Source organism: Stigmatopora argus, chromosome 11, assembly GCF_051989625.1.
Source record: "Stigmatopora argus isolate UIUO_Sarg chromosome 11, RoL_Sarg_1.0, whole genome shotgun sequence".
NCBI classification, from domain to species: domain Eukaryota; kingdom Metazoa; phylum Chordata; class Actinopteri; order Syngnathiformes; family Syngnathidae; genus Stigmatopora; species Stigmatopora argus.
Window position 1 is genome coordinate 16,126,084 of NC_135397.1, and position 27,246 is coordinate 16,153,329.

Below are 27,246 nucleotides of genomic sequence, written 5' to 3' on the forward strand. Positions count from 1 at the left end.
TCGATTGTTCTTCTTAGGATAAAATTATCACTAATTGCAAACTAAATCAATTTTTGGAGCACTTAACATTATTAAATGTTGACCGGATTTGGCTAATCGATAGATCTTGGTGAAAATTTACAAGTGTTGGTGGATTGGAGAAAATTGTACAAAAAAATGGTTCTGCAGTGCCACCTCCAATTTGTGAAAACTACATTTTACTCCCTTTTTTCCTACGTAGAGTTTCCAAAATTTAGTGAATCGATACTTTTCCCCAAACTGCACAAAAAAGACCCTAGCACCTGTAGAAGAGAGCTATTTTGTGTGTATGCTGTGATGAATAGCTTAGGCCGGCTTCTATTCGCAAATTATTTAATTCTCTCAAGTGGACAGAAGAAGGTACAAACTTGATTCCAAGACAATAACACAAAGTGAAAACAGAACATAGAATAATAACACAAGTCAAAACACATACAGAAAGAAGATTTGGACGAATACAGACCAGTCTGGGCCCCCCTCTCCTTCCACCCTTCAGTGGCGTTCAGGTTGCAGAGAGGGCCATGGTCTTAAGGCACGTCCACTTTTAAGACTATATCCAAATGAACAAGTGGGTGAAACTGAAGTCATGTCCTGTTCCAAGGAGATGAGTTGAGAAGAAAAGGTGTAAACTTCTCTTGCTCATCACAATACCCAGAAACAGAGCAACCATTCCATCTCCTTTTGGGCCCCCCTACTGGGGTAACTGAATTAGTTATGTAAAAGCATGAATTCCACAGACATTCAGTCTCCAAACCAAAAGATATCTAAGAACCTACATATAGATACACATTATCATAAACAGTATCATGTTTGTGTGTTTCTCGCATCTTTTATTCAAAATCAGAACACTCATCATTTTATTTTTGAGGACTGTGGAACACATGCCAATATTATACACTTTTACATGTGACAATGCTCAGCTTCTCATAGACCCGGATGATGAATAAAAATGATAAAATGAAATAAAATGAAATGATAAAAACAATCCAAAAATGTCAAAAAAAGATATATTTGGGATATAGATAGTACTTCTGGACGCGCTGTTTTTAACAGTCTAAAAGTCTCTCTTCCCTTCGCGCCGTCGGCTCTATCACAAACAAGTGGAAAGAGGTTTGGCCCCTGGATGAAAGTTCAATTGCACCAGTTTTTGAAGGGTGCAGATTTTAGAGTGAAGGAAACTTACTAAACCTTTACGATTATGATTTGTTTCCTGGTCTTGCAGGGAGAGCCAGGGCTCGGGATCAGGGGAGAAAAGGGAGCAACAGCTCAGAAGGGTGACAAGGGAGACAGAGGTCATCTTGGACTGCCAGTGAGTGCTCAATAAGATTTTTCGACATTTCATTGAGTAGAGGTTGGAGTGAAAGTTGTTAACTCATCTTTTAACCATTAATAATTTACACATCATTACTTTTACTTTTGGATTTGTAGTATCAAGTGTTTCTTTTTACATTATTGAGAATTAAACCTTGTACAGTATTTAAATAATATTTAAAACACCAGCTATGATTACAACAAGTGCACTCACAGACTTCAATTCGACTACATTATCTCACAATGTAGACTACAAGGTTGCCACCTAAGGTTTTTATTTCTTATTGTTAAAAAATATTACTAGAATTCATTATGAAGCTCTGTTTGTTGTATTATGTATTCTGAATGTAACTTGGGGAATTATTATGGTCAGAAACATTTTATTAGGAAATACATGATACAAATTTAATACATGTAAGTAAAACTCCTATAAGCACTACCACCACGCTTACTTAACTCCCATTACACTTTTATTTGTCACATTCTGAATGTATTGTTGAAGTCACTTGAGTCATAGCTTCACTTATGCCAACCACCTCCACCATCTGACCCACCCCACCCCCCATGTTCCCCAACACCTCTGCTCTCTAACCGTGTACAACGCTATGCAGGGGGCTCATGGGTTAGACGGCAGACCAGGTCCAGTGGTGAGTGCTGCAAAAGTCATACTTCGGCCCCTTTCTTTCTTACCTCTCCCATTCCTTGCTTGCTCGCTTTAATGTTTGCCATGTCTGCTTGTCTTGTCTGTCAGGCATGCTTTACTCCCTTTTGCGCTTGTGTCATGTCAGACTTAGCTGACAGAGCTTTAGTGAAAACAAGGACTGTTCATACTTGGGTTGACACTTTGATACAATGTTGAGTAGTCACTGTAGAGCTTGGCTATGCCTTCATTCATTTGCTCATTCATTCATTATCCTCACAAGGTTCGTAGGGGATGCTGAAGCTCATCCCAACTAACTACCGGCACCAGGTGGGGAACACCCAACAAAATGTTGAAATTATGGGCCCAAATTTTACATTTTCATTTGGGATATACGTACTTATTTTGGTTGGCATCATTTCACACATGGATTGCTGTGTTTTGAATGATTTGTAAGATACAATACATTTCTAATGTCCAACCTCTACACTCTACAGTGAGGTTATATGGTTATGAAAATTAATATATTATATGAAAATTGAAATTACTCACATATAAGCTGCAAACTTTACATTGTATCAAAGTGTCATCTCTTTACTGTTCAGTATGGACTTAATAAAAACATTTAAATGGTCAAAAAAATAAAGTAGTAGTCAATAAAACTAAAATAGCACAATGTTCCTTTTGATGTTTTTTGGGGTTAAAAGGCCACAACAATTAATATTTATATTATATTTTGTATTCTACCCTGGTGTGATTGTGATTTACATTTATTTCATGAGCTCATACAAAGGGAAAAGAGGGAAAGTAATACAATTACTCACAACATGATGAAAAAAACTACAGATTTCTGTGCAAGTCAGTGACATTATGATTTGTAATGTCTGTCCGAAAAGTTTGCCTTTTAAAGAATTCACTCTGCATATGCTTATATTTTAGTGCTTACTGTCAAATATTTTCCACTCTTGCTTCAGAATTGAGTGTCTGTCAATGTAGATTCCGACTCAAGATTAATTCGCACAATTGTTAAACCAGCAAAATTGAAAGAATGACACTTTAGAAAGGATGAGCACGTGGAGATGCCCGATGCTGCATGTTGAGGTGTTATGCAATTCTGCTTCTACAACTTCCATCCAATACAACTGCCTATGGAATGACTGATGTTTTTACTCTTGAATTTTGACTCCTATTCAGGAACTGCTGACATGTGATTCTTATTCTTATTCTCTTTCTTTACCTTTTTACAGTCGGGACAGCAGTTCAACAAGCTTTTGTAAATATTTTCCCAGAAACAACTTGCCCACTTCTTGTTTTTTGTATTTTTTACAATATGTCACATGTCAGTTCATCAAACCAATTTTAATATCATAATGACACATGCTAGGAAACGTAAAGCACAGTCTCTAAATGATAAGTTTATCTAATGAACGGGTTGTATTACAACCTTATTTGGCCCTGTGTGAAAAAGTAATTGCCTCCTGTGTTGTAATGCAAAAAGGTGTTCCCAACTACAGGTTTGGCATAGCTGAGTCACATTTAACTGGTCACAACCAGACCTCTTTACCTCAAACCACAATAGTAGATATCCCTTTTGTTTACTCAATAATTCACTTATATAGAGTATGTTAGACAAAGTAACATAGGCTACAAAATCCCAAGAGAAATGTATAATGTCACAATCCATATATTATGAAATTAATATATTATTTGAAAATTGAAATTACCATATTTACTCGCATATAAGCCGCTTTTGTCGGAAAAAAAATTGATGACTGAATCGAGGGTACAGCTTATATGCGCATAAAAACATGATGTGCGAAAAAATTGCAAGTTGACGACGCCGTGACACATTGACGTCACGAGAAAATGACATCATGGTGCAAACGAATGCGGCCGATACTTTCATATATTTCAAAATGGAGAAAAGATAAACAGATAAAACTAATGAATGAATGAAATTCAAGAGAAAAAAAAACGTACGTATCTTACATCAAACGTGAAAAAAACTCAAGTTCCCATCACTGCTCGCTCGGGGCACAGTCATCTTACCTAGGGCGGTGCCATCACAACCTAGTTAAACGTGCTCTGACTGGCCAGACGAGAGTCTGATTTTGAAATATAACAAAATTCCACTTAGATTTTTTTTCGTTGTATTTCTTGTTAGAAAGTGACAACTATTGAACCTATGAACCATCGAAACAATTGAGATATTTTGACATTAGAAGCAACATGGCTGCCACAACACCTAAAACTTCTGGTAAGACAATTGTAATTTCTGTAATTAGAAAGCATCAGGTTCTCATGAAGATTTATTTCCTTTTTCAAATTGAATAATTTGATATTTTGCATTTACAAACACCTTAATAATGTGCTTTTGATTCATACAATATCTCAGAAATACCATTTTTGATGATTTTTCTTAAGATTTTCCTTTCAAAGTAACACATTTGTACTCCATAGTAAAACGATGAATATGGAGGTGAAATATGTAATTTTCAGGGTGCGGCTTATATGCGAGTAAATATGGTAGTCTGGAAAAGTTTGGATAGCATTTGCTAGGAAGTGGGGCTCCAGCGAACCACTGTCTGAGCCATTATCCACAAATGGGGAGAACTGGGAACTGTGACAAACAGATATGTATTAATCCAAGAGTGTGATGAGGGTTAGGGTTAGGGGGTTAGGGTTGCAGGAGATCACAAAATAACCTGGAAAAACATTCAAAGAACTGCAGATCTCGAGGGCATCAGTTAAGGTCGGTGCTCACAACTCCAATATAAAACACTCCCCAAAAATGGAATCCATGGGATGAACTGAAAGGGTTGCCTCACAGTTTCCAAAACACATCTTGGGAATCCTCAAGTCTTTTGGAGAAATGTTCTCTGACCTGAGGAGACAAAAATTAAAGTTTTTAAAGATGTGCTGCCTGTTAAATCTAGTGTAGAAATGACATAGCATAAAATGAACATTATCACACCAGTAAAGCAGGATACTGTTTTTAAATTCACCAGAAAGTTCACCTCAGAATAGATAAAAAAGAACAAAAAGAAAGTCTTGAGTGGCCAAGTCAAGGTCTGGATTTAAATTCAAAATGAGATGCAGTTGTGTGACCTTAATAGGCAATTAGAAAACTCATCAATATGCCAGAATTTAAACAATTCTGCAAAGAAAACTGCCAAAAAATACATCCACAGTGGTATCAAATATCGATTATTGCTCATGTTTGATTTCATTTATTACTACAAAAGTGGCAGAGCTGACTATTAGGTTAAGGGTCAATTATTTTGATACATAGGGTCAGATGGATGGGCTGCCCGGTGCCGCGAGTGGTTAGCGCGTCGGCCTCACAGCTCTGGGGTCCTGGGTTCAAATCCAGGCCATGTCCATCTGTGGGGAGTTTGCATGTTCTCCCCGGGCCTCCGAGGGTTTCCTCCGGTAACTCCAGTTTCCTCCCACATTCCAAAAACATGCACGGTAGGCTTATTGGACACTCTAAATTGCCCCTAGGTATGGGTATGAGTGTGCATGGTTGTCTGTCTCCTTGTGCCCTGCGATCGGCTGGCCACTGATTCAGGGTGTCCCCCGCCTCTGCCCCGGAGTCAGCTGGGAAAGGCTCCTGCACCACTTGCAAAGCGGTTCAGAAAATTAGATGAGGGTCAGATGGATTTGTATTTTTTCCCTTAGTAGATCAAATCAGGGCACGCGGAGGTCAAGTGGTTAGTGTGTCAGTCTCACAGTTCTGTGATTGAGGGTTTAATCCCAAATTTGGACCTTCCTCTGTAGAATTTGCATGTTGTCCTCGGGGCTGCGTAGGTTTTTTCCAGGTTCTCAGGTTTTCTCCAACATTCAAAAAACATGCATCGTAGGCTCATTGAACCCTCTAAATTTCCTCTAGGTATGAGTCTAAGCATAAGTGCTTGTCTGTCTCCTGGTGCCCTGCGATTGGCTGGCCTCTAATTAAGTTTTTCACCCACCCGGTGCCCATAGTTGGAGGGTATAGGCTCTATAACCCCCCACGACCCTTGTGAGGATAAGCGGTACGGTAAACGAATGAATGAATAAATAAAACCATCTTTGATTAAAAAGTATGATATTAATATGGGTTTGATCAAATGAAACGTGATACATGTGGAAAAAAAAATAGGATGGAGAAAAAAAAAATCATGGCTCTGTATTTCTTCTTTTCCCCCCTAAATACATTTGGTTCATTATAAAAGCTTCTTGACATGCTTATCAGAGATTTGTATGTCAATATACCGTGCCCTAAAATTATTGTTTTCTTATGTTTTAAAGGGTCTGGTTGGACCAGCAGGAGTAGCAGGGCTAGCAGGACCAAAGGGAGAGAGAGTGAGTTACAAATATTACTTTAGATTTCTATTTCAGAGAAGACATACTTTTATGTCATTACAGGGTGAAAATGGAGACGGAGGACTACCAGGACCAATTGGCCCACAGGGCATTCCTGTAAGTCACCTTCTCTCTTTTTCTTAAAATGTTGATAATTATATCTTATAGCCACTATAATACATATAATAAATACAATGGTCCCTCGTGTATTGCAGTTAACGAAATTGAACAGCCCCCCTGAGAGAAAAGTGAAAAACTGCAAAGTGAGATTCCCCATAGAATGAAATAAAAACAAAATTTAAATTGACCTAGACAGTATGTATTTAAATTTACATTCGCACATTGCGAAGTTTACTAATCTGTTTACAGTAATTACAGTACCTTATGCATTCATTATCACTTTTATTTGGGGCGCTGACAGTGTTAATTTTTGACAAATCATGGTCATGGGCAGTTGCTGTCTTAATTTTTTTATTTTCCTGCAAAATTCCCCGGCACAAGGCCATAACCCCGTCAACACAATTGCTAAATTTGGCATAAGTTAACATCTGCGTTTTTTTATCATGTCCAAAAGTTTCACCTTTTCACTATTGGTCAGCATCTTCTTCCTCATCCTCTCCTCATGAGAGGAAGCTTTCTCTTTGGCAGCATTGTTAGGGCTTAATGACTGAAAGACAAAAAGTATATCTAACCCAAATTTGAGAGAATGCAGACTGGCGAGATAGAAGTGAAGAAATGGCTGGGCGATGCAGTGGCAGTGCATAGCCTATCGGCTCACGGTATTAATCCACTCTTATTGATGCTCTCGTTGGTCAATCTCAGAGGTGGAGAGAAAAGCCAAAAAATTCACTGAAGTTGGAAGTCAAAATATTACTCAAATAAATGTGAAACTAGTCATCCCCAAAATTTACTTAAATGCGAGTAAAAAAAACATTCACGGAAAAGAATACTCAAGTAATTAGTAACTGCCTACAATGTCAGATTTATTTTAAACAATGCTATACAGTATTACCTTGACATACGAGTGCCCCAACATACGAGAAATTTGAGATACGAGTACAATTTTGAGCAAATAATTGCTTTGAGATACCAGATACATTTTGAGTTTTCGAGCATACGAGACAGCCAGGTGGCTGAGACGTGAGAGGCTGGTTATGATTACAGCACACGGTCTTTCTCGGCGCATCTCCCTCGTGTAAAAACATCTACGAGCACTGAGCGGAGCGCTGCATTTTTTCAGTTTTCTTGCATTAGTCAGTTCAGAATTAAGGGAAAAACATTGGGTCCAAAGCAAGCAGGTGCAATGAAGGGTAGTTCGAAGAAAAGGGGCATGATGACAATCGATATTAAGCACGAAATAATCGAAAAACATGGGAGTGGTGTATGCGTGACGGACCTGGCTCACCAATACGGGAGGAGGTTTCTTTTAAAAACTCCGGCTAAAAGTGGAGGTGGAAGCGAGGGAGTTGCGGCCACCTGACTGTCTCGTATGCTCGTATCTCAAAAATTGTCTTCTATCTCAAGGCAAATATTTGCTCGGAATGTTATTCATATTTCAAATTTTGGGGGCACTCGTGTGTCAAGGTATTACTGAGTTCACTAGCTTTGTCAGTTTTTTTACGTATTTATTTTAGAACTCAAAGAACACAACACGGCTATTGTCTGCCATAGCCAACACCAGAAAACCGAACTAAACAAAACCAAAAGCATTACATCCAATTATCCCGCACATCTCGCTCCCTCTTTCTCATCACTTACATGGTTTGGTCCCAGACATCATAATAATACAACCTCAAAAGTAGAACCCGTTTTTTTATAATACGTACACATGCACGCAAACACACAACAACTTAAGATAATGTTACGATATAATGTTGTCTGAAAATAGAGAGTTCTGGGCAATAGGTGCCCAGTGGAAATTTTCAAAATAAAATAACGGGTATTATTTGGACATCTCCGTATTATATCTATATAATTTTGTTCTCATTTTCCCTCTCTTTAGGGCCTTGTTGGATCACAAGGAATCAAAGGGAACCGGGTAGGAAATAAATATATTTGTGGTTATGAAGATTTTGGAACCAATGCACAGATTCAACTAACACAGAGTGAAAATAGTTTCACTAAATCATTGAAGCAATGTTTCAACACTGTACGTGGTTCCTTGTGTTGTTTTATTAATCACAGCGAGTGAAGAGTAAACCAAAAAGTAAATACAAGATTTGGCGTTCTCAGTCTACCCCCACCCTGCCACAAACATGAGATATATTTCATTGTATTGGGAGACAGTATAAACTTTACAAAACTTCTCGAAAATGCATATTTGAAATGGATTACTATCTTGACATTATCGCATTTTTAAATGTCCATCTTAAAGGTCCAGTTTTGCAAGTCTGATTAATATTTAAGCCACTTAAATGAGTTGTGACTGCTTCAAAGAATTACAAGTAGGTTAAGTACTGACTATCCAAAACATAAACACTAATCAGCTTTGATTAGGAGACTTTATGAATAATGCATGTTGACATGCATTATTCATAAAGATGCTCTTGATCAAAATACACACAATGCACTGTGATACAGTATAATGAGAGTACCTTCCCTGCCTGTGTGAACTTAATAAATTAAAAATACAATTCAATTTTGGACAGGGATCATTCAGTTTTGTGTGGATACAATAAGAACTTCCTGCAGATTTTTAGGCCATATTATTTTATCGTATAATCAAGACAATTTTATCTCTGAAAAGGCAAATGTAAGTAATTGTAGAAACAAAAGGCAACTTCTCATTTAATTAATTTGATTAATAGATTATTTGTAATGATTTCCTATTTCCCTATTAATTATACTTGTACTTACTGTTATGTATTTTAAATGTGGTTTTAAAGTGGGAACAACCAAGATATTTTGTCCCCTTGTGAAGTACCGTATTTTCTCGCATATTGACCGCCTCCGCATATAAGCCGTACCCTTAAACTTGCCTTAAATTGTTGAATTTTATGATTTATCTTGTATGAGACACCCCCTGATTCGCAATTTTCACCTCCATATTTATGGTTTTAATCGGGAGTACAAATGTGTTACTTTGAAGGGAAAATCTTAAGAAAAATCATCGCACGAGGTATTTCTGAGAGACTGTATGAATCAAATATGCAGCATTGCACATTCCAAAAGGGGGTAGCGGTCTAATTTTCACCGAGTCTCTGGGTACAATACTAGGATGATACACATTACGCAGGCATCAAGGCTGATATTTTAATGATTGACTGCAAGACCTTCGATGAACCTTAACAAATATTGTGATCTGGTGACATAGTAAACACTACAAACACGTTTATCAAGGCTACTTGCGTCTGGCCATCAGAGCACGTTTAACTACCGGTAAAAGGTAAGATGGCAGTGCCCTGAGCGAACAATGGAAGGCACAAGTAACTGAGTTTTTTCATGTTTTATGCAATATAAGTTTTTTTCTTAAATTTCATTAATCTCATCTCATCTTCTTCCGCTTTATCCGAACTCGGGTCGCGGGGGCACCCGCTTCAGCAGGGAGGCCCAGACTTCCCTCTCCCCAGCCACTTCATCCAGCTCTTCTGGGAGTATCTCAAGGCGTTCCCAGGCCAGCCGGGAGACATAGTCTCCCCAGCGTGTCTGAGGTCGGCCCCGTGGCCTCCTCCTGGTGGGACGTGCCCAGAACACCTCCCGAGGGAGACGTCCAGGGGACATCATGATCAGATGGCCGAGCCAATTCACCTGGCCCCTCTGGATCCGGAGGAGCAGCGGCTCTACTCCGAGGCCTTCCCTCATTACCGAGCTTCTCACCTTATCTCTAAGAGAGTGTTCGGACATCCTGTGGAGGGAACTCATTTCAGCCGCTTGTATCCGGGATCTCGTTCTTTCAGTCACGACTTACAGCTCGTGACCATAGATGAGGGTAGGAATGTAGATAGACCAGTAAATAGAGAGTCTCACCTTTTGGCTCAGCTCCTTCTTCACCACAACGGACCGGTGCAGAGTCCGCATCACTGCAAACGCCGCACCGATCCGCCTGTCGATCTCCTGTTCCATTTTTCCTCAATCATGAACAAGACCCCAAGATACTTAAACTCTTCCACCTGGGGAAGGACCTGATCACATACCCAGAAAGGGCATGCCACTTTTTTTGACAGAGGACCACGGTCTCAGATTTGGAGATGCTGATTCTCATCCCGACCGCTTCACACTCGGTTGAGAATGATTCCAGCGAGAGTTGGAGATCACGGCTTGATGAAGGCAACAGAACCACATCGGCTGCAAAAAGCATGGAGGCATACTGAGGCTTCCAAACCGGACCCCCTCAACGCCACAGCTGCGCCTACATATTCTGTCCATAAAAGTGATGAACAGAATCGGTGGCATAGTGGCGGAGTCCAACCCCAACTGAAAACGGATTCAACTTACTGCCGGCTATGCGGACCAGACTCTGACACCGGTCATAAAGGGACCGGACCCCGCGTGAGAGGGGTTCCGGAACCCCATACTCCCGGAGTACCCCCGACAAGACTCCTTGGGGAACACGGTCGAACGCCTTCTTCAGGTTCACAAAGCACATGTATACTGGTTGGGTGAACTCCCATGCCGCGCCCCCTCCCCGAGGATCCTGCTGAGGGTGTAGAGCTGATCAACTGTTCCACAGCCGGGAGGAAAAACCACACTGCTCCTCCTGAATCCGAGATTCGACCTCCCGGCGGACCCTCCTCTCCAGTACCCCTGAATAGAACGGGGGGAGTGTGGTACTCGGAGGATTCGCCGAAAGACGCTTGGTCGACGGACGTTTGGGCGACGGACAGTTCGCTGAACGGACGTTTGGTCGACCGGACAGTTCACCGAACGGACGTTTGGGCGACTGGACAGTTCGCCGAACAGACGTTTCGCCGCGGGATTCGCGCTCGCCCCGCCCCCAGGTCGTGTGTGTACATGTTTTTCAACCTCGGCCCACTCGCCATTTACGGCCCGTTAGGATTTTTAATCCGGCCTGCCGCCGGCGTTGTCCAAATTATAGTAAAAATCAATGACCTCATTCATTTCCCTTACCGCTCATCACTCTCAATTTAAAGACTGCTCTCTTTGACCTCATTCATTTCCCTTACCGCTCATCACTCTCAATTTAAAGACTGCTCTCTTTGACCTCATTCATTTCCCTTACCGCTCATCACTCTCAATTTAAAGACTGCTCTCTTTGACCTCATTCATTTCCCTTATCACTCTTAATTTAAAGACTGCTCTCTTTTGTTGAATAATAATATGTTCTTAATGTTGAAAGTAAATTTGAAAATAAGTTTTCACCTTCAATTGTGTCTTTTTTCTTATATTTCAATCCCCAGCTTTGATAATTTACACTGCGTGTCCAAAAGCTGTCAAATTTTAGTATCCATTCTGGCCCGCAAGTCAAAAAGTTTGCCTACCCCTTAAACACATTATCAATAAGCTGCCATTGACTGCGGTAGACGTCCAATTCATGTTGACAGGTGCAGATGCTATTTCTGTTATTAGTCTACCGTCAATGGCAGCCAGTAGACTAATAACAGAAATATGGCCCGTGGGCCGAGGTTGAAAAACATGTACACACACGATCTGGGGGCGGGGCAAGCGCGCGAATCCCGTGGCGGCGAAACGTCCGTTCGGCGAACTGTTCGGTCGCCCAAACGTCCGTTCGGCGAACTGTCCGGTCGCCCAAACGTCCTTTCGGTGAACTGTCCGTCGCCCAAACGTCAGTCGAACAAACGTCTTTCGTTGAATCGTCCGGTCACGGGGGAGGGTGATTCACCGATAATCTGAACACACCCTCCAGTCACCCTTTTTAAAAAGGGGAACCAATCCAGAGGCACTGTCCCCGATGTCCACGCGATGTTGCAAAGGTGTATCAACTAAGACAGCCCCACAACATCCAGAGCCTTTAGAAAATCCAGGCGGATCTCATCCACTCTTGGAGCCTTGCCACCGAGGAGCTTTTTAACCACCTCGGTGACTTCAACCCCAGATATACGAAAGTCCGACCCAGAGTCCCCGGAACTGCTTCCTCATAGGAAGGCATGTCGGTGGAGTTGAGTATTCGGCCCACCGATTCACCACATCCCGAGTCGAGGTCAGCAGCGCCCCATCCCCACTTTCCACTGTGTTTATGGTGCACTGCTTCCCACTTCTGAGACGTCGGATGGTGGACCAAAATTTCCTTTAAGCCACCCGCAAGTCGTTCTCCATGGCCTTACCGAACTCCCATGCCGGGTTTTTGCCTCAGAGATGATCAGAGCCGTGTGCCACTTGGCCACCCAGTACACGTCACCTGCCTCCGGAGTCCGAAGGGCCAAAAGGGCCCAATAGGACTCTTTTTTCAGCCTGATGGCATCCCTTTCCGCCGGTGTCCACCAGCGTGTTCTGGCATTGCCGCCACGACAGGCCACCTTGCGGCCACCCTGCGGCCCCAGACAACATAACTCCAAGGATCACTGGGACACACAAACCCCACCACCACGATAAGGGGATGACTCATCGGGGGGAAATTTCATTCATAGACGTCAAAATACATTTTGTTTAGCGTTTTATTTGTTTATTTTTTCTCTATTTTGAAATAAATGACTGTATGTCTAGCATTATGGCGTTTCGTCTTAGTCACCTTGCAGTTTTGCGCATGTCAAGTCTAATTTGTGTGCATATAAGACGTACCCTTGATTCAGTCATCTTTTTTTTATTGCAAATCCGGCCTATATGCGAGAAATACGGTAGGTAATTGGCCCTCATAGTTGAAAAATTACGATTACACCCCATTTCAAAAAGCTAAACAAACAGCAAGAGAATCACTGAAATTGGAAAAGTCAAATGACATAAAAATGTTGTTTGGTCGTTTGGTAGTTGTTATTGAACACTTAGTGTTTACTGAATTATATTTAAAATTGTGTTTTGTATGTTTATTGACCTCTATGTGAGACATGTGTTTTTAGTTTGACCTTTGCCTTTATTCTACATTGAATGAGCTAAATAATGTGGTTGTGTTTTTCCATCATGTATAAGATGACTGCTTTACTGTACTTCAAAAATAATGTTACTTCCTATTAACATTGTCATTTTCTTAATATTTCCATTCCCATCAATCAATTATTCACATTTCATAGGCTTTTTCAACACATTCAACTGACTTCCAGGGAGAAATAGAATGTAATTCAAATGAGCATTATTGACTTGGAGAATAAAGAACAATGGAAAAAAGAATTGCCAATTCAATCACAAGTGACCAGCAAGTTGAAGGTGTTGAAGATTAATCTATGAAGGTGTTTTACTCTTGTCCTATCTTCCTTTGTATCCACAGGTCTTCCTTTCCCCCTTTTCCTTCCCTCCGCCTTGCCCCATGGCTCTTTTTCTCGCAAGGGTTGCCTTCTCTCCCTCTCACAAACCATGGCCTCCTGCTCCTCCCGCGCCTGCATTCTAATTAAAGTCCTGGGTTAATATTCCTCCTCTTACACTTCCTTTTTTGCCTATTCCTTCTTAACAGTATATTTACCATGCAAGTGTTCATAAATAAACACTTGACCCTTTTGCATACTCCCCCAAATGGCCTCTACCATCATTGCATGCTTTTAAAATGTTTTTAATATTTCAAGGTAAATGGTTACAAAGTAAACCTCCTAGCCTTAAACTGGGGAAAAAAAAATTGGTCCCTTGTTATTCCATCCCTATGTTTCCTTTTCATGTTGTGTGTCCATTACGTCAGGTTCTAAGTGCTAAAAGAACAGAAGCAGGTTTTGATCATAAAAAGGTAAAAAAAAATGTGGTGCATGACTTATTAGGACATCCCCTCACAGTTCTTAGATTGAGAGTTCAATCCGCGCCGGGTTCAGACCATCCTGTGTGGAGTCTGCATGCTCTCCCAGCCTCCCATTCATGTTTTTGGGATGTGGGAGGGAACCGGAGTACCCAGAAAAAACCCTCGCAAGCCCGGGGAGAACATGTGTAAATTCCACACAGTAAGGTCTGCTTGAACACCTCACTCAAAAAATGAATGAAGGAGGAAAAAAAATCTAAAATTATTTGGTTGCAAAGGAATGCGCAAGATGAACATTCTTATTAAAAGTATTTTAATACTATAATATATTGTATCTGTATTTTATGCCCGCATGCCTCTCATAGTACAGTAGTAATTCCTGGAATTTCACAGATAATGTAGACCAGAAATGGCCGCAATAATCTAAAAAACGCGAAGTAGGATCACCCTGTTATTACTACCATACCTCATGTTTTCGTACCCATACAAAAATACACGTACACTAGTACAATTATCAAGAAGTGTATTTATTAAATTTTACTTTTATAACCATATGAAAAGACTGTAATGTATTAATATCTAAATATAATCTATAAATATTTTTTTAAATACTTTAAGTACTGTAATCAGTGAATCCACTTGATTCAAAACAAAACAAAAATAAAACTGGTACATGGGAGTTTTAGTCCAAGTCCTTCTGCACAGTTCAGACTTTGAAGGGCAGCACCCTTTCACCAAGGGACGGCTTCGCATTCGGAATGAAACAGTTTAAGAACCAATCCTTTGTGAGGGCTTTTGTTATCCAGGCTTTCCAGTTGCTCATCCAGTAGGCAGGCAGCAAGGCTTTGTTCTTGTTTTTTAAAGCATGGGGATCGTCGACCTTGTAGATTTTGGCTGGCTTTCCCATGAAGCAGCATTCCCACACATAATGATCCGCACTTTTAGTTCATTTTTTAATACTAAGAATGTCCAGAAAGGCATCCTCTTTCAAAAAAGGTCAGTCTCATCCATGTTAAAAACTTGCTCTGGAAGATAACCAATCATTCTATTAAATTAAGTGAGGGAACTCTTTCTCGACGTACCATTTCACTGCCTCTTGGACTGCCGAGGAAGCTTCCCGATACAGTGAAACACTTGTAGACCATACCTCTTCTTAAACTTTTCAAACCAGCACTTGCTTGCAATAAAACCATGAAGCTCACTGGTGGGACTGGAATGAGGCTGAGGCTCATCTTCATTGTCTTTGTCAGGAGCTAAGATATTGGTGTCACTTTGGTTCTAATCATGTTGGTATCCAGAGGAATCCTCTTTTCCCTAAAGTCCAAGATCCAGACTGCTGGGGCATTCTCCATCTTAACGATGATTTTATTTCATTCCTAGTGGTTACCACTCACATGGTGTTGTTGGAAAAGGGAATCGTAGCCGTCTTCCGAATGTTTGTTTCTTCCTTCTTGATGTAACGCACGGTAGTTTTATTAATGATGTCTTAGACGACGCATGATGCTTAGGAGGCATTGTACATGGCGCTTCAAAATCCAAACAATGCCGGAATATGGTCAGCGTAGTCTTTCTGTGCGCGATGCAAAATACAATCTGGAGAAAAGGCAAGACGACGTTTTTCTGGGCTGTTTGTATTATCCACCGCGTCATTCTTCTTCTACGGTGAAATTTCACTTATTCTTCTGCGCTGAGTCAGAACCATTTCAGCAACGAAGAAGAAGCGGCACCCTGACATTTTTCTTCTCCTGTCTTCCGTTTGCGAGTTTCAGCGTGAATTTTGACATTTTTATGAACTTTTTTATGCTTAAATAATATTTCAAAAATGCAATGTACTGAAGCCGCGATGTGGTGAAGGATCATAGTAATGTCTACGTGATAAAAAAAATAGATCAGAAAAGATTACTTTAGAAAAACTTGTCTTTAAACGACAGATAAAAAACAATGAATAAAATTACATTCAATTTATCCAACTTTAGGTTCATTGGAAACAATCTGATTCCTGAGTCAGCAAAACAGTTTTTGACACAATTATCATATCACACATGACTTATTGCCTAACAAGTTAGTCATCGGCCTGCCAGATAACACTAATCTAAAACCAATTGAAACTGTTTATAAGGTAGCTCTGAAACTATTGGACAGAAAACCAAAAACATTCTATCATTGTCAGATATTTAAAAAAATACAAAAATAAACACAAACGCTGTTAAATATGCTGATACCACCTTAGTTTACAAAATCTTCCATCACAAAGCTCCTCCTCCACTGCAAGAATTTGTAAAATAAAATTCCTACAGATCAACAAGAGCTGACTCTAGAGTTGACTGTGTAGTTCCCTACAGAAAAAGTTCATTTCGCCAAAGCACCTTCTCTGTTCGTGCCTCACATACCTAGAACTCAATATCAGTTACCATACGTAAACTCCCATCTCTGAACCTTTTTGCCAATCATCTTAGAGCCTGGCTGTTGGATGAAAAACATTGTGATCACAACGCTGCCTAGAACAGTTCTACTTGTGTGTGTGTTTGTCTCATCGTTTCTATGCTGCTTTTCAGTCTTTTATCCTGTATTGCATTGCCTTATTGATATTATTTTCAAACTGCACACTTTATTAAATAAATCAAATATTTCCCTTTATTAACTATAAACATGTGCTGAATTTTGAAAGCAGTTCTCTCAAAAACACAACACGCGTTTGCTCACCAAAGTCTGGTTCTGGCTATGATATCCTATTCCTAACTCGCCAACTAACCTCTGCACTGATTTCATGATTTCCCGTAATTTCTAGAAATTGAAAACAAAAACCTTCAATCTTCAAGTGATTGAATTGAGATATTCCTAATTTTGAATTAATAAAAACATATGATGGGTTCAAAAGCAGAATCAACAATTTCACCACAAAGGAGGACTAAAGTTTGTCATTGTTTTAATACACTTGTTTGCAGGGAGAGAGGGGCAAGAAAGGCAACAGGGGGGCCAAAGGGGATAAGGGAGACCAAGGCGCACCTGGATTAGATGCCCCATGTCCATTGGTATGTCAGTAATCTGTGTATAACTAAGAGCCAAAAGAAAAGGTCTCCCTAAACAATTTTTTTTGGCTCTGCATTTCAATCATTCCAAACGACCTCAGGTCTCTTTTCTTTCCCTAAGGATATGACTGATAGGAATAATTCTTCATATGAGTAACATCCAATTGTATGTGTTCACAAACCTCCCTTAATTGGCTTTATAAGGCATTCTAATTTATCTTTGGTCAATATATCCCAATCTAATTGAGAGCCTTTATGTTGATAAATGTGCAGAGATATATGGCTACAAGCACCCCCAAAACACGGTCATGCATATTCTCAAATCAGGTTATCTGGTTCCCTTTAAGAGATGTGTCATCAAAAACACTGATGCTCTCAATTCAATGAATTATGTTCCTGTCAGTCTGGGTTGCCTGCATGTTAAGGTAAACCTGCACCAATTTGCACAATGGACAGAAGGGTGAATCCGAGTGCCCCTACAGCGGACAATAAATGCTAAATTACCGCGGTGGTGGCTACAAAGCTGGTTTTTCAACAAATAATTTCACAAACAGGGTTTCCGAGGCTTTAAAGGAGAAAAAGGTGAACCGGGCTTGCCAGGCCTGGATGGGCTGGATGCCCCTTGTCCTGTGGTATGGTGCTCTCTCTTTTCCTCCACAGTTTGCATTTAACTACCATTAACATTCATTAGTGCCATAAAATACATTATATCAATCTTTCTTGAGTAGATAATCACTTATTTACTTCTGTGACTTATTCCACTAACCTGCTGTATATGAAAATAAATTTTACATTTAAGGAGTTTTCAAAAATATCTTTTATTCTCTTATAAACTCTATAACTAATAGCGACTGACACATCACAAAGTTCTATTATAAATCACCAACTCTATTGTCAGAACTTTTATAACATTAACTAATCAGTGTTTAATCTTTTATATCAAGCGTGGAGCATCATTTTTTTCTAGGTAACCTTACCACAGTTTGTGCAAAATGTAGTTAAATTGGATGAACTCCTTCCACAAATAAAAAAAAGACCTTTTCCTTTATTTCTTATTTCCGTTCTTATTTTTTCCTATCTTGTTTGAATTTTGTTTTTACTACTACACGTGACGTTGCAGAAATTTTGTAAAATAAATATTTTCATAGCCACTGCCTTAAGGGTTTATGAAAGTGTCATCTGCGTTTGTGTTTTTAGCCAAAAATCTTGACATTAACACATAGTAACTCAGATTTGTTTCTAATAACATTTTATTGTCAATAATTTGCTCAAAAAATTTACAAAAGGACGTAATCAATTTTTCTTTTGAGCGTAGTAGAAAAAAATACACTCAAAGTAAAGATATTTTCTAAATGTAATGCACATGTAGTTAAGGCCATGTGGCTGGTTCTGTGGAAAATTGTAAACAGTTGAAAGAATGCAGTTCTAAAAATACTTAAATTGATTATTAGTGACATCATAATGTGGGAGCAAGTAACTTTGTTAAACAATCCATATACAGTGGTACCTCTACTTATGAATGTCTCTAAATATGAAACTTTCAGGTTACGAAACACTTTGATATGCAAATAACTGTTTCAATATACGAAAACAAAATCCAAGTAACGAAATCCCCCAAAACTTAAATACATTTTCTGTGTCCGTTATGTTATTTTGAAATTGTCCCATGCCCTGCTTGGCATTCTGATGACTACCTGTTGGAGCCTCACAACAGCAAACTTCATTTGTCATCACAGAGTTTTTTATTTAAAATTATTAGTGCAAATGAAATGAATGAGCAGCCTCTGTTAAACATCGAGGAAAAAGAGAAAATAAGAAAGTGACGTGCGGTTGACTGATATTGCAAGGCAATACAGGCCGTAAACCAGGTACTAACATCGCTACGCTATTGAAGCAGATGGAAGCATTAAAATCCACGACTCCTTAGCATGGCCTCTCTGTACTGAACGACGAGATGGAGAGACTGTTACTCCTTTGGAGTTTTATTTAATGCAAAGTTGTTTTTAATTAATAATTTGCAGTTGTTTAGATGTTAATGTGCACGTGTTAGTGTACTCATGTTACCGTTCTCCTTACACTGCACTGTACTCCCTCACAAATACAAAATGTTTTTCATGCTTTTTATTCATTTTACTACATTGATAAATAATTTTATCAATGTTCTCATTTTTGTGTATTTCTCACATCTTTCATACAAAATTGGGACACTGATCATTTTTAAAGGGTATAGTTAGTATTTTTTGGAGGACCGTGGAATGAATTAGAGAATTAACATATAAAGTACTGCTCTACTTCCGAAAAATCCAAGTTACAAAATAAGTTCTTGTTTGAGTCATAGGCGGAGGGCCTCGAACCCGGCAGGAGTGAAAACTCTGATGGTGACAATATATCTTTATTGTGACTTAGCAAGCCTGGGCGAAGGTGACAGAGGCATGGATCAGGCAGGTCGGTAAACGTGGCGCGGAAGTTGAGAGCCGTGAGGTCCGTAGGAGAATCCGAGGCGAAGATACAAAAGGCGCGGGCGTAGGCATGGTCCTAGGCTACAGGCAACAAGAACAAGAAATAGGACGAGAAGGCACTGACAGTAAACTGATAGAGACGATCCGGTGACTGGCTGGCTTAAGTAGGTCAGTGAAATTGTTTGCTGGCACCTGTTGCTGCTCCACCCTTATGGCTAGCCCTGGCCCTGACAGTTCTGGAATCAATTAATTTTGTAAATAGAGGTACAACTGTACAAAATTAGTGACCAAAAATGGCCTCTGGATCAAAATTTTGAAGCGCACAACATCCTCTTCGCCTTTGGGCTGCCAAATAAGCACTTAGCAATGGTAAATCAAGTTATGTTATCATACCAAAGTTGCATTTCAATCATAAAAGAGAGATACTAACAAGTTACACACTAACAGTAGCAATGATTGGAACATAGAGCATGTGTATTCGACAACCTGTCTTTCATACTAAAATTTGAGTACACGCTGCGCTCTTTAGTTAGTGCACTAAATATTTTTTTTTAGTATGGTAGGTTAGCAGAAAAGAGCTGAGTTCAAAAAATGAGCAAAAAAAAGGGGAGTTTCACCACAGAAGGGAACCAACCATAGTTTTATTCAGAATAATAACTAACAACATATAACCAAACTAACTAATGTGTACCAGTGGCACCTCCATTCACCAAATTAATTGGTTCCTGAAGGGGTTTCGTAACTTGAATTTATATCTTCCCTCTGTCTATAAATGAAGACAACATTTTACATTTAAAAGCCCACATCCGTTCCAAGGTCCCCAATAAACCAACTAAACCTTTTTCAAAATGAAAAATATGTGAGAAATACAAAATTATTTATTTAAGCATTAAAATGACATGCAAAAACATTCTCTAATGTCTGTTGAAGGCTAGTGCGTAGATCAGAGAGAGTAAGGCATATGTTTGGGAAGTGAAAAAATATACGAACACACGTAGCACGTAAACACAACTTAAAATTATGAATACAAACAGATTTTAACATTCTTTGAGCCCATGGTGAAAGAAAAAAGTTGCTTTGAGCACACTGGAAAAACTCACAAAACACTGTGTTATTCTTCATGACGACGAAGAGTGGTCAAAGGCACACAAAAAGAAGACATAGTTCCCTCCTAGCCAATAGAAGCCCAGTTAAGTGTTGTGGGATATAGCCAATGGGAGAGAAACTCTTTCATCCCAAAAATAAAATACAGAATCCAGCAAGTCTATGTACATCTGATTTATTTGAGATTTCGTAACTGGACCTTTGTAAGTAGAGGTACCGCTGATCTGCATTGACTACATTTTAATTTCAATTACCGACCAACAAATTTACATCTGTAAAGATGTTATCGTTGCCCCAGGCAACATACCCTTTTGCTATGGATGTAGCATCAGAGTGCCAATTTGTTCTTATTACAAATGTGAATATACCATACGTGAGAAATATAGGAAAAATTCAAAAGTACATCACCTGTCAAGGAGAAATTGCAGCTACTTTGTTGCCTGTTGACAATTTTTATTTCTCCATTTTCCAATTGATTAAAGCCATGCTTCATTTGATTTTTTTAAAATATTTTTTTCTTTTTTTGCTCTAGTTGTAGACAACACCGCTAATTCCGACAGTTTTTGAAAGTTGTAGCAACCTTAGTTTAAATAGTCTATAACAGAGATCAGGAACATTTTTGACAGAGAGCCTAAAGTATTCATATTTTCAAATATTATTCCTTGAAAGCCATACTCAGGAAACATACATGAAAATGTGTGTATTTTTTAATCATTTCACCCAATAAAAGCAATCAATTCAATTCAATTATGCTGTAATCAATGAGTATCAATAACAGTATGCATGCAGAAGAGCAATAAAAAGAAAATGATAATACAAAAAGGCGCTAGACGTAGTGTCAACGCCACAGTGCTGATGTGACGCTCGCATTGGTGCCTTTGGGACGCTCAGCTTTCTCACCGGCGGTTTCCATATTTGAGCTCATAGGTTAGCAGAGAACCATATGCACCAAACAAAAGAGCCACATATGGCTCCCATACAAACCATAGGTTCCCTACCTCTGGTCTCATTTCATAACCTGAAAATTTCGTATTTACAGGCATTCATTCGTAAGTAGAGGTACCACTATATCACTTAATGAGCAACTATCTCATTTGATGTCAGGCAGGCTGCTCCACTCATAAAAAGTTGTTGTCCAGAGAGAGCCAAATGCTTTCATCAGAAGAGCCATAATGTTCCCAGCCACTATTAAGATGGTTTAACGATGCTTTGACTCATGAGATCCTCAACATATATATATATACCCTCTTTAACGATTTGATACCGTCATATCGCACATCCCAACTTTAAAGTTTTCACGTCACTCATAAACCAACTTAAATTAGCATGAAAGTTGACATCAACTTTTTTTCTCTGCCATTTTCCCCTCAGCAAAAAAGGATTTTGGAATGAAATTAAAGCACTCAGGATGATCTTTGGAAATATTTTTGGTGAACATTTATAAAGTACTCATATCTTGTGTAGTTCTCACTCTTGAACATTGCTGTATGCAGTAGGGGATGTGGTGATGTGTTTTCTAATGTCTTACTTCAATCACTTCCCTGCAGCTCTGATATAATTTTTATCACTGGTAATTGGATTGGATTGGATAACTTTATTCATCCCGTCTTCGGGAAATTTCATTGTGACAGTAGCAAGAGGGTGAGAATGCAGATACAGGAAAGGCACAGTTACACATAGTTACAAGTTAGACAATACAGTCGCAAAGATCACTAATGGTATCATGGCACACCACTTGTAATTGTAGTGTTCCTTATCTAATCCATATTGTACTGTGCTTTATCATTTCAGCTGGTATGGTATGAATTTTCGTACATTTCCTAAATTTTAACATTCAAAGACAAAACACACAACTATCATACTTTGCAAAACCTTGTAAGTGACAGGGACAAACACAGTTTCCTGAACCTCTGGATACAGCTGCATAAGTTTCAGTTCAATTTTGAGTTTTGTGTCACTTTTGAGGGTTAACTACTTTTCAGTCAAATGATGCCTTTGTCAATGTTGCGTTACTTTTGATATGTAGCTCAATTTGTTAAGTATTCACCTCTTTGTTTTGTTTTATTTTTTTCCAGGGAGATGATGGCCTACCTGTACCAGGCTGTTGGAATAAAGTAAGTTAAAGTTTGAAACTTAACATGATGTTTCTAATTTCCCTAGTGGCATTGTTTGAACTAACATTTTTCCTTTTGCTTTTCCCCCGCAGTGATAACTTGGGAATGGCTTTTATGGCTTGATAACTGTACATAGAATATTTATTTTTATTTTTTTTACTTTTCCCTATTGTAACCTATTATTATTAGAAAAGGTCTTAAAAATAAATGACACTTTTTGTACAGATGTTTTTACTTTAATGTATATGACAATTTAAGTGACTCCATAACTATATGTTTAGCTTTTTTATGTTTGGGAACAATTATTTTTAGAAGTATCATATGCACGATATTTGTGCATACTGTAATGCGGATAATGCTTTTTAATTTATTGTAGCATGTTGTTTTTCTGGACAAAACATTGCTAAACTGAATTGTGCAGAAGTAAACATTCTTATAGGCATTCTGAAAGTTTTTGATAGACTTGAAAGTCATGAATAGAAAATATAATAGATAAAATAATGTTTATATATATATATATATATATATATATATATATATATATATATATATATATATATATATATAATATATATATATATATACTATTTTTAACACAAGATTACTGTGTTAGTCTGCACTCATACGCAGTTGTCCTCTTTATTTTTTTATTGAAAATACGTATAACAAAAAATAGATGACATTTATACCAAAATCAAGAATGCCACAGTATAACTCTGTTATGTGTAATTGTTCCAAAACATATTGGAAAAATACTACACTGCAGTCAGAAACAGTACACTGACAACAACCAAAATGCACTCCATGTTTCTAAGATATGCCGACTGTATAATAGAGTTGCTGTTTTTTAACACACCATTCCATGCTTTATTAATACTGTAGGGATCGTAATTAACTGTTGCTTTGTCTCTTTGTCGATATTAAGCATATGTTGTCCGACATTAATATTAATACCCACTCTTTAAGCGTAATGTTGCAATATATCTTCAATCATCCAATTACGTTTAAAGTGACCTAGTGATGGAAAAATATTTCATGTGCTGATTTGTGTGTATTTTGAGCTGTATAGCAGATCTCCCTGACAAGGTTTTGTTTGTGTTTTGCTTTCCCTGTCTTTAATGACGTTGCTATGAGACTCTTTGACTTGCCAGCAATAGAATATTCATTGTCCTGGCCATAGTACCTTGCATGAACTCATTTTTCCTGGTGAAAGTCACAAAGCAAGCGTTCAGTTTCATGTAATACTCGTGTATGTTCTAAAATTTCATTCATGGTTCCATAAATAAAACCAAATATGTTTAAACACTTGCACTTACATGAATTGCTCATTTGTAACATGCTTGATAGTTATTACAGCATTCTCCCAAGCTTGATGGGCTTGTTTGCCTTCTTTAATCGACTGATTTATAGTAGTAGCTGTGTGGCGCACTGCATGTACTTAAATGAGGTGAGTTTTGAAATGTTATTTAATAAACATGCAGAGCTTACTGTTAAGTGTAAGCCAAATTAAAAATAAAATCATATGAGTTAAACACAAATTCAAATCACACACACTAATATTTTTAGCTGAATCACTGTCTAAAATGTTGGGAAAGTCGTTTACTTACAGAATTATAAATGATTTTAAAAGCCTGCTCAATCTATATTAAACTGGATACAATCCAAAGAAATATTTATATTAAAACTTAGTGTTTGCAAGTATTCACAAATTATAAATTTGATGCTTGATATTCTAAAATTCCATAGCTGTGACAGTGGGATATTTACTACTCTGTTACGTCACCTTTTATTTTAACAACAATAGAATAAACCGTTGAGAACAGAGGACAGTAATTGTAATTCTTGTTCATGTCCAATTTAATTTGCATAAAAGTCTGGGGACCATTGTCATTTTGTAAGTCAGTATATCTATCTATAAATATTATTTCTGAGAATGTGTGTGTATATGTGCGTTAGTGTGTTTGTCCTTTTAACATCGGACAAAATGGAGACAACACCGTACATCCAATTTGAATGCGGTTTTGAACAAAAAATTGCAAATGTACGGCTTTAGGATGTTACCGTGTTCGATTTTTGAATTTGGGCCCGTTTTCTAATCGATTTTTCTAACTGGGAGTCGCATTTTAAGGTCAAAAAGTGCAACTTTTGACTCATTTTTTCAGTACATTCAAAACTTTTAGACAAAAAATTACTTTGTTTATTAAAACCACCGTGAAGACACAAATATTTTAAGCCGATCTTTATCCAGGTCAATGGCTGCACGTAGCTAAGAATTGATAAAAACCCTCGATTTTGAACATTCGAGTGTTTTCTCAAAATCAACCTATTACTAAGTTTGGCACGTTTTACGGCTGCATTTTACATCTAACATGCAGAGGGGCCCGGCTTTTGTTACTTCAATTGGTGCTTCATGTCCAGGTGAAGATCAAGTGTTGGTTTCCGTTTCAGCTCCTTCAAAAAACCAATTAATCCAGGCACGGTCGGCAAGTTTGAGGGTAGCCTTTTACAAGTTTGGGTCAATTTTTCCGGTACACGCAAACCAGCCGGACCAATAATTCTCTGCTTTTCCATAGCACAATACAGAGACAGACATTGCATGCATGTCTTATTCCAAGTCTTCTGTACTGCAGAGCTAAAAATCGATAAAAACACTCGATTTTGGATCGAAAGTGAAGAGGCTTTGCCGCCCAAGCAGGTGGGACCGGCAAAGACGGGGCCCTCTGCTTGTGCTATATATTTCCAATATTGTGTGACCGTAATTTGCATAAATAGATGTACAAAAAAACTTTGTTAAGTGAGTATTGTTTTAAGAGATGATCCTGTGCCCACATGGCAGTAACACAATTTCTAATGTACTATAGCTTAGGGAAATTAATATCACAGCCAATGTATCTTTGGTTTCGGCCTTGCTGCCTAGACACAAGTCATTGTGGACCAAACTCTGATGCCCTTCTCACAAGGATCAAACAGTGCCAAACCTCTCTTGTTCCAAAGTCAAAAAAGCTTTTGTAGACTCTTTGGCAAGTTCTCATGGATCCTCAAGGTCCTTGGTGAGGGTGTAGCCCAGTTCACCATTTGCACTGTTAAGTAAAACCAATCATTTTTTTTTATCTAATGTCAATATCAGTAATGACAGTTTCTATTATAAAATCATGCACAAATTTACAAAACACTTATTATTTGACAAAATTGTGTTGATATTTTAGGGTCAACACCCCTTCCAACTGGCCAAGAAGTAAGACCACGGAAGATTCTATGCGGCCACCAGGAAGAAACCATAGGCATGCAATTCTTTTGATTTTTTTGTAGAACTTGGAGTTGCCATGTCATCTTTTGCTTATGAGGATGGATACAGAGCCAGTAACATTTCAGGCATGAGCATGATTATTTCAACATGACAGAAACATGTTAGAGCAATAGAACTGCCAGCACTGACTCATGAGTATATGGAGACATCCCCGCTGATAGGAAATATATTCCTGTACATGATCATCAACTTAGAATCTAGTTAAAGGAAGGCAATTCAGCACTTTCTGTTAGTTGTTTAGAAATTAATGATCAACAACTCACTGGACAGATACTGCAAGATGCCTTAAAAGAAGGAAAAGAAAGGAGGAACCTGAGGATAATTCTTTCTGCAAGAAAACCATTTAATGCAGCTACATATGATATATTATTTAAAAGAGTGGGTACTATTGTACTTGTTTTGCGACTAGCTTCGAATCATGGGTAGTAACCTGATGATGGTGATTAGGTTCCATTGGCGTGTTGTCATACTCAAAGCTATAATAGTAAGTATTGTCCAATATGAATGAAATGATTGTACATATAAACGTATTAGCGCTTTGTATATGCAGTAGATTCTGAAGTAACCTCATACATTTTAATGCATGTATGTTATATGTACTATTCAAAATAAGTAGCATTACAAATGCATTGTTTGTTACATATCCATATTGCAGCTACTTTACTGTAAATTGCTGTTCTTATATCTTGCAATAGATTTTAAGGAATCTGTGTGAAACTGGTTATATGTCGAGGGAAAAATAACATGTCATGTAATCATGTCAACTTTTATTAGTAATTAACACGCACGTAGATATACTTGGCAAGTCTTGTTTCTTCGAGAAGCAAGTGGATAAAAGCATTCCATAAGTCCATATTGACAACTGCCTTGGTAAAACATGGCAATATTCTTTCAGTTGTTGTTGGACAAACATTTTGGATTTCCAATGCATGCATAGACCTCATTGAACCACATAGAAATGCACAAGTTAAATGAACTTAAAAACAGTTATCTACAGAGCTCACTGATATTTTATCAGAAAGTCTTGCTCACAGTCATAATTCTTAAAAGGTGTTTAATGAAATCTTGTCCTTGATCTCCACCTTTTAATTTAATTTATTGTTCTTGCCCAAATCCCATTTAATTAAAATG

At 38.4% G+C, this 27,246-nt stretch overlaps 1 protein-coding gene across 1 annotated transcript in view; it reads left to right on the plus strand.

The window, feature by feature from the left end:
• col13a1 (collagen, type XIII, alpha 1) overlaps positions 1 to 23,285 on the plus strand; it is a 57,655-nt gene extending 34,370 nt beyond the window's left edge. Inside the window, exons 24-30 of the mRNA XM_077613277.1 lie at positions 1,241 to 1,327; positions 6,260 to 6,313; positions 6,377 to 6,430; positions 8,316 to 8,351; positions 17,048 to 17,134; positions 22,770 to 22,808; positions 22,901 to 23,285. Of these exons, the coding sequence (XP_077469403.1) occupies positions 1,241 to 1,327; positions 6,260 to 6,313; positions 6,377 to 6,430; positions 8,316 to 8,351; positions 17,048 to 17,134; positions 22,770 to 22,808; positions 22,901 to 22,903 (360 nt within the window). The 3' untranslated portion in view covers positions 22,904 to 23,285. The remainder of the gene's footprint in view (positions 1 to 1,240; positions 1,328 to 6,259; positions 6,314 to 6,376; positions 6,431 to 8,315; positions 8,352 to 17,047; positions 17,135 to 22,769; positions 22,809 to 22,900) is intronic.
• The last annotated feature ends 3,961 nt before the right edge of the window (positions 23,286 to 27,246 follow it).